Genomic DNA, 21,562 nt, shown 5'->3' with positions numbered 1-21,562 from the left:
CAGGGGTCCTCTAGTGGTATGTAGTAGAAGTACAGACATTTTTATATGCAGTGAATGTGTAGGGGTGGGGGCCGACGTCATCATGACGATTCATCTCAACCCCATGACCTTGAACATAAAAATAGAAAAAATGTCTATTGGAAATATTGGGGATGAAGGGTGGGGGGGCAATGCAGTGATAAAGTGTGCGTCACCACTGGACCCTCAGCAAAAAAAAAGAAAAAAAGGGGGGAAAGTGATAAAGTAGCTGACACAGGGTTTTTTTTCTCTTCATATCACAGGTTTATTTACATTCCCTGATACATCACTGGGTTTGTGCTGCAGAGTGGTTGTTCAGGGACCAAAGGCACACAGGGATGAAATTTAATCAACCAGAAAAATGGCCGCCTCCTGCACTTTGTGAGTGTTATTCACTGTCACACACCTGCCAGTGTTTGCTCTGCCTCCTCACTTGGTCCCAGAAGGTACAGGTCAATTATACAGAGGCCATTTCTGCCAAGAAATCAATATAAAACGTTAGGCATGATGAAAAGGAAGACATTACTAAGGAATACGTTCAGTTAGTGCAAGTTAATAAATATACAGCAAGTCACAATGATTAAATACTATGCGAAAACATTTAAACTGAGCCAAAAATAATTACTTTTGAGATACTGGGTCAAAGTAATGAGATAACAAGCAACAATTATAAGAATACAAAGGAAATGTTTGGGTTAAACAAATGCAAATTTACCACGTACTAAGGTAAACTGACTTACGATGATCTTATAAGTGCTTAGCCAATTTTGAAAATATCAAGTTAAAGATTTGACTTTCCATCTCAAAATTAAGATACAAATGATTATTTAAACCAGATCAAAGAGTTGACTTGTGTCTACCGATGTGACAGCCAAAATACACAAAAAGACCTTGCAATAGGATTACACTACTTTCAAGCCCATCAACATACCAACATTTCAACCATGACTACTCAGTAGTCATTACTACATCATTACATGAGTACTCAGTACTCAATTACACACAAGATCAATCAACCATTCCAGTCTTCATTTTGATCTCAGTTACACACCTGTCAACTTTTGCCACTGAATCTTGAACAGCAGTGATTCTAGTGAGATGCCTCCCTCTGCAGTAGGCATTTCCAAAACCACATTTTGCCATGATGTCACACACATAAGCATCAAACATAACCTTTCATATTTTCATTTCCTGGCAGAAATGAGCTGTCACAACACTGTCTTGCAAATTGAGCATTTTGAAAAACTGGAAAGTGGAAAAAAAAAACAGTTCATCCAGTTTGCTTGTTGTTCCGTTATTGCTCTGTTATGTGAAAGGTGTTTCCAGCTGGGAAATGGCTGTCATGATTGTGAAAGAGATTCCGTTTTTACCAAGGGACAGTTGTTTAGAGAGCAAGATGAGATGATGGAGGCGCCGAGTAAACAAACATTGGGGCTCAAGTATAAGTCAGCCATCTGCACCCAGCAAGGGCTCATCTACTGCTGGGTTTCACTGAGGGAGGAGCTCTGTGCCTCCAGACCCACTCTCCTCAGTGACTCAGAGTACTTTCTCCTTCCTATACTGACTATGTCCTCAATCTCCTCTGCAAGGTCTCTCCTCTCGCTCTCTATCATGGCAGCCACCAGCCTCGACACTGACCCAGGTCCTGCATCCTTCTGTTCACGCGCCCAGTGGAAAAGCATGTCCAGCACCAAGGCTCCCAGGTTGTCTCTAGAAGGGGGGGTAGGATAAACACAAGATATATCTGTAGTGATCTATTAATGGACTCAAAGAAGAATAACATGTGTGCATTACTAAGTTGAAATCTTATACACAAAAACCACCTAAAACATATATATGTACATAGATGTTTACATAATGGGTCCAGAATGAGTCATGAGAGATTTTCTGAGCAAGAAGAGAAGGGGCGGGCGGGCGGGGGGATGGGGGGCGCAGATGAGCATCACTATGTGTGTAATCTCCTGCAGTCTCCCAGATGGCTTAGTGATGCCTGACAGTGCAGATTAAAACAATCAAAATTCTCTACCACGTCTCTCCCACTACAGGCTCTCCTTCGGTCCCATAAAAAAAAAAAAAAAAACGATGTAAGACACTCCATTTTGTTCCCCGAGAGACTTCGGCTGAGCAAACACACACTGACTACTTCCCACACTTTTGTAGAGATATGAATGTACATATTTATCTGAACCTCTTCTGCAGTCAAGATAGTCAGAGCTGCACCGCGGTGTTAAAATAAACATACAACTGAATCTCAAAATCCCAAGACTAAGTGTAAAATAGCATGTAAAAAAATATAAACTGTATATATATATATCACAACCTGCAAATAACCATTATTGTGGAGTTAAAATAATGAATTTTGAATGAGCAGGAAGTCGTGCCAACCTGTGCTTGTACTGGATGCGTTCCAGCTCTTGGTAGCTTAAGCCAAGATTGATGCCAATGACGTGCCAGTCCTGTCCTATCTGAAGAGAGATGGACAGCAGGTTGGCTTCCGTCAGATAGCCGCTCTCTGGGTCACCCAGGTTCAGGGGAGGATGCTGGAGCTCCTCCATGATGTAACCGCTGTCCGAGTTTAGAGCCTATCAGAAAAAAAGAGGAGGGATAATATATGCAGTGTTTCCCTCAGGTTTTGATGTTATTTATAGCTAGCAGCTAACAACATTATTATGTATCTGGTTTAGATGCTATGGGAGGAACACTGTCCATGTTTTTTTTATATTTCTAAACAACATGCACATATTCTGAATGGATATAATGCAATATTTTAAAACAAAATGCATAACAGATTAATACAATTCACACACTGTGCAGAAACCCAACCTATTGTTGTATGAAATAAGGGGATCTGTCACTTCCACTCACAGGAAGCCTTAGAGGTAAAGTTGCAAGCCACTGGCTGTCATGTCCTTTCCTCTTTCGTGCCACTTCCTCTGGCAGATTGTTGGGAATCTCCCCTCTGTAAAAAGACACCTGGAACAGAGGTCCAAAGCATATTGTCAGTGTGTTGTCCAATCAGTACTTATAAAATGATCATCTTTGTAGCTATGTTGTACAATGCAATACATAAATAATTATTGCCTGACATAACATGTTCAGTTTACAACGGTTTTATTTGGGACCAACACTTGTGTTTTAAATGATCAATTCTGCATTACATCTTGAGGCTGTATTTTCAAAATGCATTATTATGTTTTGGGTGTGCTCCAATTTAAAACATGCAACATGATTAAAATAATAATAATAAAAAGTTCTGTGCAACAAACCATTAAATGTTTTAGTAATATTCATTACTGGATTTGCATTTTATTACAGATGGCAGGGTTTCTCCTGTTTTGGTTACATAATGTAGAATATGCTGCACTTCATGTAGATGAGCGATATGTGCTTATTACCGTGGATGAGTCATGTTGCCCTTGCACCAAAATTATCCCTATCTGGATATGCCAGATACGTGATGTGGTTTGATTATACATGTTGAAAAAAACAGGTGAATATGATGTCTGTCTTACTTGTCCCCTCACTGGCCCACTCTGACCCTGAGCTGGACAGATGTACACTTCCTTCAGATTCTTCAGACTGGAGTAAAACTCAAAACGCAGTCTTCCCTCCACACAGTCGGGTCTGTCTGCAAAAAAAAGGAACACATCATCTCAAGACTTCATATAAATAGCTCTTTCGGGGCAATTATTACACAACAGTAGATCATAAGACCTTGGAAGTAATGGTAACAGGAGAAAATGTTTATTTAAGATAGAGCCTCAAAGAGGACTTCAGACCTGCGCTGATATCTAAGCCCCTCTCAAAGCCAGCAAAGAACTGCTCTCCTTCCAGCAGGTCACACAGGTCTGAAGGCTGAGGTCCATCATACTGCTCTGACAGAGACTGCACTCTGCCTTCCACCTGGACAGGTAGCACCAGAATCACTGATTAGCATTTATGCATCAACATTTCACTGCCATTCACATCCATGATGAAATCAGTTGGATTCAAATTTGGTTGAGGCTGAGGCAGCACATGCAGAAGCTGACAGACACGCTGCCCTGGTGTTAGTATTTCTAATTCAGCGTTAGTGCACAGAAATAATTACATTACAACCTTGTTAGCAGGTAAACACTGGACCAAAACTTGTGAGGGATCAGTCTTCCGCTGGAGGACGAGGAACTGGACCTTAAACTGTTTTAGTTTTTGGTAGACTTTCCTGACCGCCCCACTAACGCAGCGCTGAGTGGTGTACCACAGCCAGTACCTGTAATGGTTGACACAGAGCTAGTGTTGATGATACAGTGTTAATATGTAGACCGAGCCTTCGACGTGAGAATGTAGTGCAGAAACTTACCAGGAGAAGTGAGTTATGTAGAAAATGGCATACACATGAGTGACATAGAGAGACACTTGTGGCGTGATGTCAGTCCAGGTTTGGGCAGTGGGGTCTCCGTGGAGCAGATGCAGACAGGTCGTATCGACTGTGTGGCCTGCAGAGAGACGCCACACATGTTAATAAACGCTGATGCATCCAGTTCTAAACATAAACACAAACTTAAGATGGCACATGATACCTGTGACTCCAGGTGGCAGGGGGATCTGAACTTTGACGGGCTGCAGGAAGTTTATGTCGGGAGTCTGGGAGAGGCAGAGGAGAGGGCTAACTCTGGCCTGAGGATCGCCACACAACGCTTGTACCTCTGACGCAGAGACCTGCAGCACCTACAGCGATGGGAGGAAACACGGAGCCTTGAAAACCACTGATGATAAAACTGACGGACTGATGTGGATTTTCACGTGTGGTGCACACAGCGGCATGCAAAAGTTTGGGCACCCCTGGTCAAAATGTCTGTTAATGTGAACAGTTGAGCAAGTGAAAGATTAAATGATCTCCAAAAGGAAGGAAGCTAAACATGAGACACTGTTTTGCAATATTTTAAGCAATATCATAGTATTATTTTTGTTTTCTACAATTTTAGAGTGAAAAGGGGAAACAAAGCAGCAGCCTGCAAAATAATGGGAAACCTATGTAGGAGACTTGAGCTCTCAGATAACTTTGACCAAGGTATCAGACAAGATATTTACTATTTATACGCTGTGATAGTTCCCAAAGATGGGGAGTACTAGGTACTAACTATGCAGGGGGCCCAAACCTTCGCTGCTGGCCCTTCTCCTCTTCTGTCATTTTGAAAATGTAAAAGATAGAAAAAGCAAAAATCTTCGCACATCTATTTCTTTGGCAGGTGCAAGTCCAAATTAGAAAAAGAAGAGTTCCCACACACAGAATTTATTGCATTGCAACGTTTCGGTGCTAGATTTGCTTAAAAAAGGTCTAGCACCGAAACGTTGCAATGCAATAAATTCTGCAAGTTGGCCATGTGTGCGGGAACTCTTCTTTTTCGAAAATGTAAAAGATGAAAATTATATTGTTTGAAATGTAAAGTGAATGTGTCATCTGTAACTTTATGCATTTGGGAGATCATTTCATCTTCCACTTGCTTCACTGTTCACATTAACAGAAATTTTGACCAAACTTTTGCAGCAACTATACATACCTGTAAAGTTATGGTGCGGGTCTGAGCGGTGGAGTCGGGCGGGAAGTGTAGCTTGATCCCGGGGTCAGAGGTGGACACCAGCAGGGCTCCAGCTGGTGTCACAGAGCAACTGTCCTTCACTGGACGGGACACCACCATAAACCAAGAGAACTGCTGCACCGAGCAGCACGCCAGCTACAGGTACAGCGGATACATTTTTTTTTAACATTAATGTTTCAATTTGCACATCCAGGAAAAAACATGTTTATTTTATAATATTCTTTTTTTTTGAAGTGGGAGGTTTGTGTTTTACCCTGGCTGGACGCCCTCCAGGATGGCTGCTGTGACTGTCACTTCCAATCCTGAGAGCAGTGGGCACAGTGCTCCATGCCTGTCCATCAAACTTACGCACAACCACCTCCCTTCTCTTAGTTCGATGATACGGCACACACACCTCCACAGGCTGTAAGGATTTTAAGGGAGAAGGATATTTATTTACATCATGAAAGTGCAGAGGAGAACAGAAACACAGAGGAGGAAAAATAACCTATGACCCATGAAATAGAAAAACACTAGACTAGTCCAATACACCAAATCAATATCTGCCTAGACGCTGACCTTATTAAGCAGATCAGATATCGGCTGGGACACGACTGATCCACTTCCTTTCTTTCAATTCTGAGTATTAGTCATTATTCACATTCATGCAGTCAAACAGGCGAACAAGTCAGTTTTTAGATATGACCTCAGGTTACCTAACACAAAAACGATTCCGGGGAGTTCCAGCGAGGTACGCAGTAACGCAGACGATAAATTTAGAAAAGAACACACTAGTGTTGGATTGATTCCCGGTATTGGCAGATACCCAAAGTTGAGGAAACAGATTTGTGATCAAATGACCCAGTGTAAAATGCTGAAGATGCTCCGTATAGCCTTTACAATAATTCACTTTTAGAGAAATTAATTTGATTAAGTTTATATACCTTGAGAAATGTAATTCCGTGGGGGCGAAGTTCCAGAGGACGACTGAGTAGGATGTCGTGTTCCTCCAACCACACCCACTTCCTTTCTGCTCTTTTCTCACACCACTCCAGCCTTGTGGTTTTCGCTAGGCACCCCGGGGGGAACAGCAGCTCAGCCCCCCCTGGGAGAAACACATGACATCCAGCAGACGAAACACAGAAACTAAAGAGCAAAAGAAACATTAGAATCCCCTTAACTGGTACCATTTATGAGAAGGTCAACGTATTTCATTGGTGAGACTGACATTATACCTGTGCTTATTAAATCCAAGGTGCAACTCTGGAAGTTTTGGCTCAGGTCGATCTGGTAGGAAAACAGTGATTTAAATGAGACTATATATACTGACAGACCAGAATATAAATGCTATTTGACGACCGTACATTCAATATGATTTGAGCACTAAATCAATTTGAAGCCCTTTTTTTTCTCTGCTCACCAGGTGTAGAAGGGAGAGGAGGAGGGGTTGGGGGTTGTCCCAAAGGATTGTCACGCACATCTATTTTCAGCAGAGGCAGTTTGTTCAGACAATGTGGGATCAGGCGCAGGTCATTGCTATAGATGACAAGCTCCCTGAGCGAAAGGAGAGAGCCTGAACAACAAAGCAGAGAGGTTTACACATTTTTTAATTGTTACCTTTGTGACAGAACTGCAGTCTATTGCAGTAATGGTCTTTTCCCCAACACACCCACATCCTTACCCATGGTCTCTGGTAGCTGTTTGAGCTTGTTGTGGGACAGTTCCAGCTTGACAAGCTCCCCCAGAGAACCAATTTCATCAGGCAGATGCTGGAGGAGATTATGTGAAACATCCAGTGTCTGTAGCGCTTTCAGCTGACCCGTACTCGGGGGAAGAGAAACCAGCTCGTTCCCCAGGAGAGAGAGGTAGGTGAGGGAGGACAGCTGGCCAAAATCAGGAGGCAGAGCTGAGAGGCGGTTGTGACTGAGGAGCAAGGAGGACAGCACAGGGAGGCTGAGCAGGCAGGATGGGAGAGAGGACAGCTGGTTGAAGGAGAGATCCAGGTGCACCAGATGAGACAAGGAGGAAAGAGTCGTGGGCAAAGTGGTGAGGAGGCCGGGGAGCGGGTCGCCTCGCGGGTCATAAAAGCAGTGCCCTTCAGTTAGAGAAAAAAAAGTGAGTCAGAGGCACAAAAAACAGGAGAAAACAGAGAATGGCTTAACAGATCATAATATAGGTGCATCTCAATGAATGTATGTCAGTAATTAAATTCAAAAGGTGAAAGTAATACATTGTATAGATCCATTACACACAGAATGAAACATTTCATGTCTTCTTTTATTAAATTTCTTTTAATTGTAATGATTATGGTTTGCATTTAATGAAGACCTAAAATTCAGTATCTAAATTTTTTTGAATATTACAAAACCAATTAAGAAAAGCATTTTTAATATGTAAATGTTGGCCTTCTGAGAAGTATGTCCATCTATATGCACCCAATACTTGGTTGGAGCTATTTGACTTGAACTACTGGAGATGGACTTTCCTATGATATTCTTTATTTAGTGAGATGCAACTGTATTAATGTAACATTTTTACTGCATCCACTTTTTTTTTAAAATAGAAACAAGAATAATACCCCGAATAGCCAGTGAGCGCAGCTCTGTCAGATGGGGTAGGACGTCCAGGGCTCCATCCAGCCCTGGTTTGTCTTCAGAGCCCAGTCGCAGGTACTGGAGGCCCCTGAGCTGCCCGGGGACGGACCCCCACAGCAGCGGCAGTGCAGCTGCTCCCCGCTGGTACACATCCAGGGTCAGCCTGGTGTCAGTCAGCACGGCCCAGAGCTCCACAGATGGAGGCAAGGGCGGAGTCAGAGACAGGACAGATGAGGAGGAAGATGGGGACGGTGAAGAAAAACTGGTGCGATGATGGTTGGATGAGTACGAGGAGGAGGAGGAGGAGGAGGAGGAGGAGGAGGAGAGACCTGATATGGAAGGAGCACAGGTGTCCATGATGCTGGAGGGAGACACGGAGGGAGCAGCTGAGCTCTCCTCCCTCTCTGGCTCCAGGACTCCTGGTTGGCCCTCAGACATCACCCCACTGGATGTGGTAGGTCCAGATGTGGCAGGTCCAGATGTGGTAGGTCCAGTAGCAGACTCTGGTACCCCAGCCTGGGATGCTGTGGATCTCACCTCCTCTTCATCCTCCAACCTGTCTGCCTGGTTTCCAGTCGCTTCACCGGGACCTGCTCCTCTCTCCATTGAAGCCACTGTGTGTGTGTGACACCACACAGCTGGCTAACAGCTGGCTAGCAGTGACCTGCTGCTAGTCCATCATTGTCCATGTCTCTCCACATGTGTCAGTAACGTCAGTCGAGGCGAGCCGATCAGATTTGTTCATTGTCGGCACAGACACACACAGAGGAAGCTGACCAACATGAAGAGTTACCACAACACAACAACAACATGTCTGAAGGTCCAGTAGCTGTTAGCAGACGCTGCTTAGGCTCTCAATGCTTGCTAAGAGTTACATGTCCGCGGCGACGACAGACTTTTAACTGTTGCTGTTTACGAGCTATTAAAGTGTTAGTAATGTGTGACACCGGTCTGGGTGTAAACCTGGTGTAAACCTGCTCCTCCGCTCCGTCCACTTCCTCCAACTCCCTGACTGTTTTGAAAGAAAAGCCTCCGCGTCACAAGTGTGCTCGTTTGTTACCACGGCGTCCGCCGGTTGACCACAAGCGGGGTCTAATCAGCCTTGCTGAAGCTTGAAGAATACTAGAAGCCCCGCCCGTCCGCGTTTTGTTGTGTGTCACACCGAGCGCCTCGATGCTAGCGCCGCCAAAGTTTCAACTGAGGGCGGGACAGATGTTCAACGTGCGGCCTCTGTCGGCTGCTGCTCGGCCGCCTGATGGCGCTGTGAGCACATGGTGGGCGGCCCATAGACATATGTCTATGGGGCGGCCTGCCACCACGGTCACTACTTCTTTACAGGGGCGGACTGGCCATCTGTACGTTCTGGAGAATACCAGAACGGCCGGTACGGCAGGACGGCCGCCGGCCGCTGCGCAGCCGTCACAGATTTTTTTTCCTCTTGCTTATCCTCTACTGTTGTTCCATGTCCAGACCAGTAGGTGGCAACAACGCGCCCGCAGGCACATAGATGCGCAAGCTCACTCGTCACTCAGCCGTTGACGGAGAGTAATTAGTGTACCGTGTAGCTCAACTGGTAGAGCATCTAGCCCAGTGATCAGAACTCTTGCTCCTGTGTGGGATCGAATCCCTCCATAACCCTCTGAGTTTGGATAATGCATTTTCTTTCCCCATCATTATGATCACTCTGTCAAAGTTAACGCGGTAACGCGAAATGCTTTTAACGCTTTTACCGCTTCGACTAGCAATTGTTTTTTTTTTGTTTTTTTTCCCCCAATCGCCTGTTCATTCAGCCTGGGGAGGGAGATGAGAGGGGGAGGGGGGGGAAACCTGCATGTTTTTTCTCCTCATGTTCCTACTTCCTACACTAAAGAACCTGTTCTTCTTATCACCAAACGAGGCTGCTCTCCCTCTGTCAGCTGATTTTTTAATACCATGAATGGAAAGCATAAGAAACGTCCAGATCTGGATGTTCCTTATGCTTTCCATTCATATTGCTGTTATTTCAAGTTATATATATATATATATATATATATATATATATATATATATATATATATATATATATATATATATATATATATATATATATATATATATATATATATATATATATATATATATATATACATTATGTGTGGCCTCTCTCTGTCAAAAATGCCAGGGCCTATTTTCTGTCCCAGTCCGCCACTGCTTCTTTATACAGTCTATGGGTCACTGTGAACATTTCACATGACAAATTCTCTGACACGATTCAACCATAGGATTCAACACGGATTCAGTTCAAATGTTTACTGCTTAACAACCAACAAGTTAAAGTTAAGACCATGAACAAGCGTAAATGGCGATGCTGCTGAATTTTAAAAAGTATTTTCTTTCTTTCTTTCTTTCTTTCTTTCATTTAATCATTTCATTTCATCATACATTTTGTGATTCAATTTAAACATTTAAACACAGCCTATGGTACATTTACAGAGTAAAAATAGAAAGAAAAAAAAAAGAGCTTCACTTTGACCAGTTATAATCATGATAGGCTATGTTCATATATTTATCATGACATGTGGTCTATACCTAATGCTGCACACTTTATCATTCATTCCTGTTCCTGCACCTGCATTTTTACTTTGGTAAAACTTAAGAGATTTTAATGAAGGTATATCTCAGTAGGCCTACTCTTCCACCGTTAGCTGTGGTCCATTCATAGCTGATCATTTAAAACTGCATAAAAAATTTAAAAAAACATGTCAAAAGTTCATCTCTGTTGTGGAAACCGTTGAATCATAGAGGAAAGAATTTGTTCCATACAGATAATTGTGTCAAAGGCCAACAGCGGTACAGTGAGATATTTGGGCACAATAACAAAATGCTCCTGAGAAATCCTCCAGCCTCCCACTGCAGCGGTCATCTCTTGGTCAGACACATTTCACCTTTTGAGTCACTTCTTTTGGAGCTTAGCCAGAATGACATAGGCTATCTGTTGTTAACCCACGCCTGCAAATGAAAACAATTTTGAGAACAAATATTTAATCTCAACAACTTAATCATCATTGGCCCCAAACCTCCCCTGTGCATCAGCCACTAATGCTCATGAAGTAAAAAAAAAAAAAAAAAAAAACATGTGGCAGACATGGCAGCTTTATTATATTACCAAACAGGTTTTCTGTGTTTCAATTAATTTGTGGGATCTGTGTATGCATGCACTACATGACTATGAATACCTGTGAATATACTGTAGATGAAAACATTTGGCACAGGACCCGTCTAAAAAGCCACAATTTAAGTTGATAGCGCAGGATCTGCTTTAGATGATATTGTATGTGTACTTTAAAAGGTGCAAGTGCCTATAGGATGAACTGATTTTATCAACACAAAGGTCTCCCATTGAACCTGACTGACTTTGGGGGCTGCAGATGATCCGGGACCTTTGGAGAGTTGTCCAATATCCACACTTGATAAAGAAGGGATTCTCCTTACCCTGAACCCTGGCTGATGTTGCTTTCACAATAACAATACACTCTCTTAGGAATAATGTCCTAAACATAACCTGGATAAATGCCCACAAAAACTGACTATTTGCAGTCTGATTCTGTGAACATTTTATTCAAGGAAATGTTCCCAAAACATTTCAATGTTTTTGCTGAACGTGTTTCAGTTGCAGGAGTTTTGTAATTGCATTACTCTCTGTTGTGAAACCCTACTATCACTACTTTGTCACCAGGACGTTGCAAACGTGACAGATTTGTTCATCTTTATTATTAGGACAGGTTGTATTTTGTCTTGCTGAACAAAGTTTCTCGAACCAAAAATAACATCCAGGGCATTTATTGAGAAACACTGGAGTGCCTTTTTTTTTTCAATGATATGGATTTACAAATAAACAAAACGAATAACTATTATTGAACACAACCGCAGTTTTCCTTCCTTCTGCAAACAATGAGTTTATCTATCCAATATTAGCCCACATACTGACAAATCAATATAGAGTTCTTTCTAATGATAACACACATATTGCGAAACAAAGTCCCAATTTAGCCTGTGGGGAACATTTGACAGCAGTCACTCAGAGTGATGCCACCGTCTGCTCTCCGGCTTCACGTGTGGTTCAGCGGTTAGAACTGTGTTTGGTCGGTTCGTCTCCGCTCTCAACTCTGATTGGTCAATGTGCTCAGCGCTGTCGACTGTGATTGGACGAGCCGGATTAGTGCTCCGCCCACCTCCCAATACACACCGACTGAGTGTGTAAAACAACAACAACTCCCCGTGGCTCAACATATCGCTATATAACCAGCTTAGGACGGCTTTAATGAACATTTACCACCGGGGTTTAGCTTCAGAGGTGCCGTATTTTCAAACAGTTCAATTGAGCGACTGGCTTGCATCGACAGAAGTAACTTTTACCGTTAGCTAAAGAGCTAAAAAAAAAAAAAAAAAAAAAAGAAAAGAAAAGAAAAGAAAAGAAAAAAAACAGCTGACAGGGAAAAGACAGCATGTGAAGAGACGTCAATATCAAAAGGTGAACGGTGTTCAGGTCTAAAATTAGACTCTTTGTCCTTTCAAAGTCGTTCATATCTGTCGGTGAACTTTGCCTTAGCCGACGACCTTAGCCCCACTTGACTCAGCTCCGGACGGCCGCCGGTATGTTCCCGTTAGACTCGCCGTGGAACATCTCGTTTGCGGGCTGCGGCTTCCTCGGTATCTACCACGTCGGTGTGGCCAGCTGTCTGCTGGAGCAGGCGCCGTTTCTGGTCCTCAACGCCCGGCAGATATATGGAGCATCAGCCGGGGCCCTCACTGCCTCTGCACTGGTCAGTGGAGTATGTCTGGGTATGTGCATTTTCTTAGTATTTGAAGTATGAGTGTGGAGTGGGTGCAGAGCATTGCTTCTGGTGCTTGTCTGAGTGTATCTTTTTTTTTTATTCAATGTCTACTCTGTCAACAAACTGTAGAATCAGCTAAATGTAGTCAAAGTATTGGAAATAAAGCTTTGCCCCTTTTTCCAGAGGTATAAAGGACCACCATTGGAATATTACATGAAATATAGCCTTTACTATACACAGAAGCAGCGTTTTAATATTATACAGTTGCTTGATAAGGTGAAAGTAAATTTAACAAAGTTATATAATATTGAGTGGGTCAATCTATAACAAATTTGATAAAGTGAGTTACTGTTTTTTATTCATCTGCACAGTAAGTAGTTGCTGCAACTCATAAATAAACGTAGTGGAGTAAAACAAACATTAATTTACCTCTGAACTGTAGAACAATGAAACTGTCATGAAACGGACAACTTGCTTCATTCAGCTATTGGTGGTCAAATAAATTAATGTCTAAGTGGTTTAGAGTTGAGTACAAGATCTAATAAAAATCAGCTTCACTGATTCTACAATGTCTCCTTTCACAGTGTACTCAAAGTGGACACAGTTGTATTAAGAACTTGTTTCACCCCAAACTTCTCCCTCAGGATGAACAAATCCAATCTTATCTTTATCTAATATTTTACAAGTGTTTGTTAACTCATACCCATGAGCTCTGGTGGAGGTCTCAACAGGTCTTTATTCAATGTCTTCACAGGAGAGGCGGGTGCGAGTATCATCGATGTTGCCAAAGAGGCGAGGAAGCGATTCCTGGGACCCCTGCATCCTTCTTTTAATCTGGTAAAGATAATGCGTCACATGCTGCTCCGCACAATGCCAGCGGATTGCCATGAACGGGCTACTGGTCGGTTAGGAATCTCTCTCACCCGAGTGACTGATGGAGAAAACGTCCTGGTATCTCAGTTCAACAGCAAAGAGGAGCTGGTGCAGGTGTGTACTGTGCAGTATATATTTCCCAGAACTTGAAATCAGGCATCATTTAAAGGAATGCTTTAATATTTAAATAGTGACAGCATTTTGGATATGAAGATTAAGATAAACTTCATTGTCCTCAAAGATGACATTTGACTTGGCCTTAAAAAGGGCTGGTCCCAGCCAAAGTCACGTAACAGTGGTACACACATTCATACACAGATGGCAAGGCAAGGCAATTTTATTTGTATAGCCCATTTTTACAAACAGTTTGTCTCAAAGGGCTTTACAGCATCATAACAACATCCTCTGCCCTTAGACCCTCACATCGACTGAGGAAAAACTCCATGGAAAACCCTTTTAACAGGGAAAAATTGGAGAAACATCAGGGTGAACAACAGAGGAGGGATCCCTCACCCAGACGTGCAATAGATGTTGTATACAGACAAGATGTATCAACAGTTAGAGCTGTGTTTTGGCCCAGAAAGATGCCCAATGCCCATGGGTGCTTTCAAATTACATTTACATACACAAGCGCTTTGAATAAAGACAGTTTAGGATGGTATGATTGGTGAAACAATTAGTCAATTAACCAGTGGAGTTAATTATTTAGGAAAAATGCCTTATGTGGGGATTTTTTGCTTTTCTTTGTGGAAAATTGTAACCAGCCTTTTTATAGACAATTGAGTTAATCACTTGAAATAAATAGTCCCAGGATTAATTAATAATGAAAATAGTTCTCTGAGCTACAATTGTAGAACATATGAATGAAATGAAAGTGTAATACATCCTTTAAAACTAGAATAAAGCAAAAACTGTAATGAGATCAAAAATATGCTGAATAATGGTATCACAGTAGTCATAAAAAACGTTTTTTTTATATATTTTCTCTTTTTTTTGTAGGCATGTGTCTGCAGTGCCTATATCCCCGTCTATTGTGGCCTCATTCCTCCTACACTGCAAGGGGTGGTGAGTAAATTCAAGTATTCATCTTTTTTTCCCCCTGTTGTTTGTATTGACTTTTTCGGCTAATGGAGAGATAAACTACCATCATGATTTGCATTGGTTTACGCAAGAACTACACATACAGTAGGTATTTCTGTTGCAGAGGTATCATTTCTAGTTTTCCCTCCTGGTTTGCTACAATCATGTCCTATATTTTCTCTCATTGTGTTGTTGTTGTTACTTCTGGCACGTTTTGGTCTGTAGCTGCCCCTTTTAGAGCCCTCCCTTCCTTAAGAATGTGTTTGTTCTGAATGGCACGTGTGTGTATGTGGAAACAATGAGTCTAAAAAATCCCCTGGAGTTAGTGTTTGTCCGGGATCTCACACGAAAGGGGAAAGTAGAACTCTTTTTTCTGGACAGGGAATATCATTGAGCAATACCCAACCCTCCCTCTGTGGCCTTTGTGATGACTTTTAAAAGTGTACATGTGCCTGTGTGTGTGCAGGCCTTGTGACCACAATTTGAGAGTGGCAGAGCCAGATGTTGCCATGTTGGCCCAGGCTGTAGGGTTGTTGTGTCCTTTCCTCCCCTCAGTGGCTCGTATTCAAAAGACTGATGTCACTCAGATGTTATCTGTTGACACACTCGTGTGCGTGCCTGCCAGCTCTAGGTTGAACAGTTCAAAATCTTCAGTAAAAAACACACATCAATCAATACGCAGGATATGACGTCATCATGATAACTGCTCTCTGTCCAAATATCCTCCTTTTATTTCAAAGGATTAGCAGAAAATATTGTGTAAATGTGCAATTAAAGGAGAATTCCGGTCATTTTTTTCTTTTCTTTTGGATGGGAAAAAAGCATCAGTATGAATATAACAGCTTTTTTTCCCCCATCCAAAATCTTTTTTTCCCTCCTAAATCCATGTTTTCGTCGCGTTTTTGTCTCTGTTGATATGGAAACAGTCCCAAGCTCGACAGTCGACTAGTTAGGTCTACCCAGGAAGCTAGAGTAAACAGAGGTACGTGATAAAAACATGCGTTAACACTGCTCTCTCATATTAACAGAGTTATTCACACTCAGTGTTGTGTGGAAGAACTGGTGGATGTTGCAAAGCATTATTTTTAGCATAACAGAGGCCAAAGTCGCGGTTAGAAGAACTGCCCCCATTACTTCGCTGTTTAACTGCAGTGTAGTGCAGCTAGCAGGAGGAGATTTAGGTCTGGTCTGCATATATTTTTCTCTGATTTTTTCCTATTTCGCACTCGGGGACCTAGAGCTGTAGAGCGTCATTTAGAAAATGACCGGAATTCTCCTTTAAGGATCCGTATCTGTTTTTTTATTAATGCTAATATTTATCTTTCTTCACTCAGCGATATGTCGACGGAGGAATCTCAGACAACCTGCCTCAGTATGAGCTGAAAAACACCATCACTGTGTCTCCATTCTCTGGGGAGAGCGACATCTGCCCCCGGGACACCTCCACCAACATACATGAGCTGCGATTCACCAACACAAGCATCCAGTTCACTCTCACCAACCTCTACAGAGTCTCCAGAGCTCTTTTCCCCCCAGACCCAATGGTAGGTCACCTGATAACAACATTTCATTGTAAGTGTGTGTGTGTGCACATGATCCATATGTGCGCACATACATCCATAAATATATCTGACTCTGGCGTCGGCTGAACTGGAGTGTACTCTGTGGACCTATTTGACTCATAAGAGATGAATGTATGTTTGCTTTGGTTACAGATTATGAAGGCCATGTGTAAACAGGGATACAAAGATGCTTTGCACTTTTTAAAGAAGAATGGTAAGAATCTGTGATTTGTGTTTATTCCTGTTTTCTTCTAAATTATTTTTGAATGAAACCCTGGTCTGTACTAACAAGCCTTATTGATCTTTTGTCCTTTGACCAAGCCAAGAAAGTATTTGTGTGTTCACTCAATGCTTCATACTGATATGCTATCAGAGCTTGTGCTTCCTGTGACCACATGTCACCAAATCAGTAGATTCCTTTTACTTGTGATTGTTAAAGCATGTCTTACTTCCTGTGGCTTCTTGTGTTGATTTGTTTCATTTATTTAATTTCACATTTTCACCACTAACCATAAAGCATGGAAGCATGGCATCGCAAAATAAACTAATTATGCTGATTATTAAGAAGTTAAGTTATACACTCGCAGATCAATGATCATTGATTAAAAAGCACTTTCAATGTTTGCTTTTCTTTTCAGGCTTGCTTCATTTTAATGGACCTCTTAGAGACAGAGCCCTGCTGGCTAATGGAGAAGAAAATGAGGATTATGATGATGATGAGGATGAGGACGAGGAGGAGGAGGAGGATGAGGAGGAGGAGGAAGACAATAAAAGTGACGAAGAGGAAGAAACCCCTGAAAAAGAAGAAAGAGCAGTGAGAGTTCGTGACAGTTGTTCAGTCGAGGACCATATCATGGAGCACCTCCCACCCACCCTGCACAAAGGTACAAAGACTACAGAGCTTCTTTAAAGAAAGAACATGTGGCATAACATACATTCTTTGTGCTTTAACAATAATTACAACAACACACAATAACAATAATTACAGACAATGCCTTAATCTACACTGAAGCCTTCTCAATGACTAGTTTATTATTTATCAGTTGATTTAAACTTTACATTGGATGAAATAAATCTTCCCAGAGAAGCTCAAGTAAGTTTTTCCAAGTTGATTTAGATACCAAACAAGGGACTAATGGCTATTTGTAAATATATATATAATATAAAAAATTAGAATTGTTATGTTAAATAATAATGTATTTCAACGCCTGTTTAGCTGCTAAATAGAATTAAATAAAGTTGTGTAAATCTCTCACTACCTGGTAACCGTTGAGCTCGTCTTTGCTTCCCTCTGCAGCTCTAGTCGAGGCGTGCATGGAGAGGAGGAGCCTGGCACAGTCACTTAGCAACCTGCTTCCTGTCAGGATGGCCTCAGCCTTGATGCTTCCCTACACTCTGCCTCTGGAGTCTGCCATGAGCGTGACCCTCAGGTGCTGTTGGACTTAATTACATCTGGTCCCATTACCACCTCTGTTATTTCACATGCACTCAAAATAGTACACTAGTGTACAGTATTTGTGTAGTACGGTAAAACAAAGATCACAACACTATTTTGAATAGACCTTTAAAAATGTCTTTATAAATTAGTGGAACCGACTATCCTGTACAGTTGTATTTGAAGTGTTCACAAAATATAATATTCTTCTCTGCCAACTGACTAACAGCTGCATCATGTCATTTCTGTAGACTTCTGGAGTGGCTGCCAGATGTGCAGGAAGATGTGGGATGGATTCGAGAGCAGATATTAAAGATTGGGCAGCACGCTCTTCGTCAGGCGTCCAAAAGCATTTCCCAGAATGTATATGCCAGGTACGTGACTCCGTAATTACACCTAGCAAACCTGTGGTAACCAATTATTATGGCCACTAGGGGTCAGCAGAAACAACTTATGAACACAACATTGATATTATCTTCTCAGTCAAAAGGATAACATCATTAGATAACATATATTTATTTACATATCCAGGTTCACATTAGCACATAAGTTCAGCATTTGGCTCAGTTTTTGGTCTCTACTAGCTACGGAGGGAAATATCTGGGGGCCTCAGCCCCTAAATGCTCCACTATGTTCAGCTAGTTGCTAAGTGCATATTTATACTGTTTGGGCCGGGTGGCAGTGTACAGCTGGTTTTTCAGTCTTTTGTACTGAGCCCCCAAACAACACTGGCTCAGCAATGAGAGTGAACCAGAGCAGTAATGTTGCAGCCTGACAAATTGAAACTTATTATGAAGTGTGGAGTCGAGCTGCAGATTCAGATTACAATTCTTCCTTGTAGGTTCTTCACTACAAGAGACTCATTTCTCATTGTTTCACCTATTTCTAGGTTTTCCTACCAGCTGGAGCTGCATCACTACCAGTACCTCCCACAGCAGCTCAGCTCCTCCAGCCTGTTTCCCACCTGGATGAACGAGCGCACCTCTTCAGTCCAGGATGTCTTCTCGCGTCTCGACCAGTACAAGAGACAGCTGCTGTCTGGGGTGCTGTGTATCAACATGGATCTACAAGGCTCCTTTGAAACTGGACAGATTCCACCAAACAATAGCTCCTCATCCCTCCTCTCCACAGACGGCCTCACAATGCACACAGGTTGTCTTAATATTCCACCTGCTGCCGACCCCGGTGACGCCATCAGCATCCCCTGAGAGTTTTTGTCAGGTTTCTGTGGCGGGTGCTACAGCTCTGAGATTCAGATGTACTTATTCTCGATCCAGGAGATTTCAAAAGAATTTAAATCAGATTTTAGTATCTGTTTACACCCCGACGTTTAAATACTCTTAAGATACCAAGAAGGTATTTTTTTAATCTTATCAATCCTTTTATACAGTAGAGAGAAATGGTAGTAATTTACCATTATGTACATCTACTGACTAATGTATGACCATGAAATGTGCCTTTTACCTACAGTATAATCAGACAGGCCTCTAGACACGGTGTGCCTGAAGGCCATCACAAGTGCATTTAAACTAAACACATGCACAAACAGTCATGTACAAACTTGGGTTAGGAGATGTTACAAACAAAAATGTGCATTTGAAGTAGCATGGTTAAAATGAGAGTGTTCATGTTTAAAGTGGAATGCAGTCAGACCAGTCGTTAAACAGTGTGGTTCTGCTGCACGCAGTCATGAAACTCTCAAATCACTTCTGCAACACAGACAGTGAGACACTGAAGAAGGGGGAATCGGTTTGCTACAGGTAGTTACTCCATTTATTATACGCAAAGTCAATGCATTATTGTAAAAATATACACTGTCTTTATATTTTAAGGTTAGTTTGAATGTCACTGTCTTATGTCTTTACAATTATTTATATAGGAATTTTAAAGCTGCTTTGCTTTTTTTCCCCCAGTGATAGAAACTTATTTCTATCATCTGCATTGCAGCTGTTTTTGCATGTAAGTTACGACTCTTTTAGGTTTGAATTTAAATCTAAGTTTAACTGGAATTCTTTAAAATCTTCTGAACAATGATTTTTTTTTTGTTACTTTTGATTAATCAAAGAATCAGTTTGATCTGAATTGCACTTTCTCATTTGATGCCACTGTATGACATCAGATTCAGTCTTTAGGTAATAACCTACATGTATAAATATTTATCCTGTACTGTGTACTACAAGAGCCTCTTAACTGTATGATCCAGCCCCAACGTGTGCCTTAAATTGCAAAGTAGCAATTGCCAAGTGAACTTAACATTATGGTCAAAATCCTGCAGGGAAAAATATTTATGTGATTATTAAATAAACCGGTATTGTTTGACATGAACTGCAGCTTATGAGTGTTTTCTCATCACTGTGAATTCTCAGAGATCTGTTAAACAACAATAATCCTCACATTACCCAGAAAAACAGTGACTTACAATGAAGTGCACACAGGACAGGGAACAGTACACATGCTTAACACAAGTCAAACAGTGGATCTGGGAGCTGAAGGTGTATTTGGGAGGCGTCCAGATGATCCCAGCAAAATGACAAATATTCACTGCTGCTTCCTGGTTTGTGAGTATGAAACACAAGTAACGTTCATTTACCTACTACATTTCCATTTTACTTAGTTATTTAATTCATAAAGTTCCCACCATCTGACCTTTTCACCTTCTACAAGACATTTTGACTTCACAGTTTTAATAGCAGTTCATTGCTTTTCATTATGTAGCTGATGTGTAATTACAAAGTTGTGGCTTATAGGACATCATAAAGTACAAAGTCTATAAACAAAAGATGTGTCTTATGTTTGTGTTTTAAGCTGTTTTAAAGTCCCACATATTCCTTATACTGTTCTTCATTTCACAACAGTGTGTAACCTCATATGTTCTTATCTAGGCCGTTATAACTTTTGGTCTAACAAACAAATCTATCAACGTCATAAATTGAATAAAATGAGATGGTGCCATAATAACTACAACAGATGTATTAGAGACGGGACAGTCAGAGGCCTGTCCCTGGATTCCCGTCAGCACTGAAGTCATATCATAACAAAACTCATCACACACGGTCTTATCATTTGTGGTCTATTGCAAAAACTCTTAACCCGCCTGTGCTTGGTACAACAAGGGAATCCCGGAGCCAAACAAATGAGCTACAAAGACAAAATATTTGTTAAAGTGGATCTAAGGGCACAGGCATTTTCAAGTATAACAGGAAACATGACAATGCCTTCAATGACGTTAGGAAAAATGGAAACTTCTGAATGTTATACACTTCATCAGAATCAGAATCTGGTTTATTGCCAAGTAACTTTTCCATGCACAACAAATTTGTTTTGGTGTTTGATGCAGGTAAAACTTATAACGCTTAAGTATCAAGTGCATGTAGACTCATTCATTTGTGTCTTCTATGTATGTGTCATTGTGTCACCAATTTTAGGAGACTCTTGGGAAACTGCTTGATTCTGACACTCACCCACACCAGTTAAGGTTGAACTTACTGATGTTTATGTGTGTGTCTTTATAGTAATCAACCAATCAGTTTAATTAGTCTCAAAATTGGCTGTGCAGCCACAAGATAAAATAATAGGCTAATAAAAATGTATCATAGTTGTCTTTTTTTTCTCCCCTAGTTTAAAAGTA

At 41.5% G+C, this 21,562-nt stretch overlaps 2 protein-coding genes across 4 annotated transcripts; one reads left to right on the top strand and one right to left on the bottom strand.

Annotated features, from left to right (window-relative positions):
- Positions 1-30: 30 nt before the first annotated feature.
- On the bottom strand, positions 31-9,361 carry pidd1 (p53-induced death domain protein 1). Its single transcript, XM_083974015.1, is given in 16 exon segments — positions 31-1,508; positions 1,511-1,728; positions 2,404-2,600; positions 2,884-2,991; positions 3,531-3,646; positions 3,798-3,921; positions 4,117-4,267; positions 4,358-4,493; positions 4,578-4,725; positions 5,559-5,732; positions 5,851-6,000; positions 6,521-6,722; positions 6,812-6,863; positions 6,997-7,149; positions 7,258-7,671; positions 8,155-9,361. Coding segments are annotated over 16 exon segments (3,009 nt in total). The 5' UTR covers positions 8,777-9,361; the 3' UTR covers positions 31-1,464.
- Positions 5,599-20,673, top strand: pnpla2 (patatin-like phospholipase domain containing 2). Of its 3 annotated transcripts, none has more exons than XM_083974018.1 (9): positions 5,599-5,738; positions 13,739-13,971; positions 14,857-14,922; positions 16,272-16,481; positions 16,653-16,713; positions 17,138-17,383; positions 17,797-17,929; positions 18,186-18,308; positions 18,824-20,673. In XM_083974018.1, the coding sequence occupies exons 2-9, from the start codon at positions 13,831-13,833 to the stop codon at positions 19,140-19,142; spliced, it is 1,299 nt and encodes a 432-aa protein (XP_083830144.1). In that variant the 5' UTR covers positions 5,599-5,738; positions 13,739-13,830; the 3' UTR covers positions 19,143-20,673. The 3 variants fall into 3 exon arrangements, with proteins under 3 accessions (XP_083830144.1, XP_083830142.1, XP_083830143.1); XM_083974016.1 differs by lacking the exon at positions 5,599-5,738 and adding an exon at positions 12,405-12,991; XM_083974017.1 differs by lacking the exon at positions 5,599-5,738 and adding an exon at positions 12,804-12,972.
- The last annotated feature ends 889 nt before the right edge of the window (positions 20,674-21,562 follow it).

Source organism: Trachurus trachurus, assembly GCF_905171665.1.
Source record: "Trachurus trachurus genome assembly, chromosome: 6".
NCBI classification, from domain to species: Eukaryota; Metazoa; Chordata; class Actinopteri; order Carangiformes; family Carangidae; genus Trachurus; species Trachurus trachurus.
This window is presented reverse-complemented; position numbering and strand designations above follow the sequence as displayed.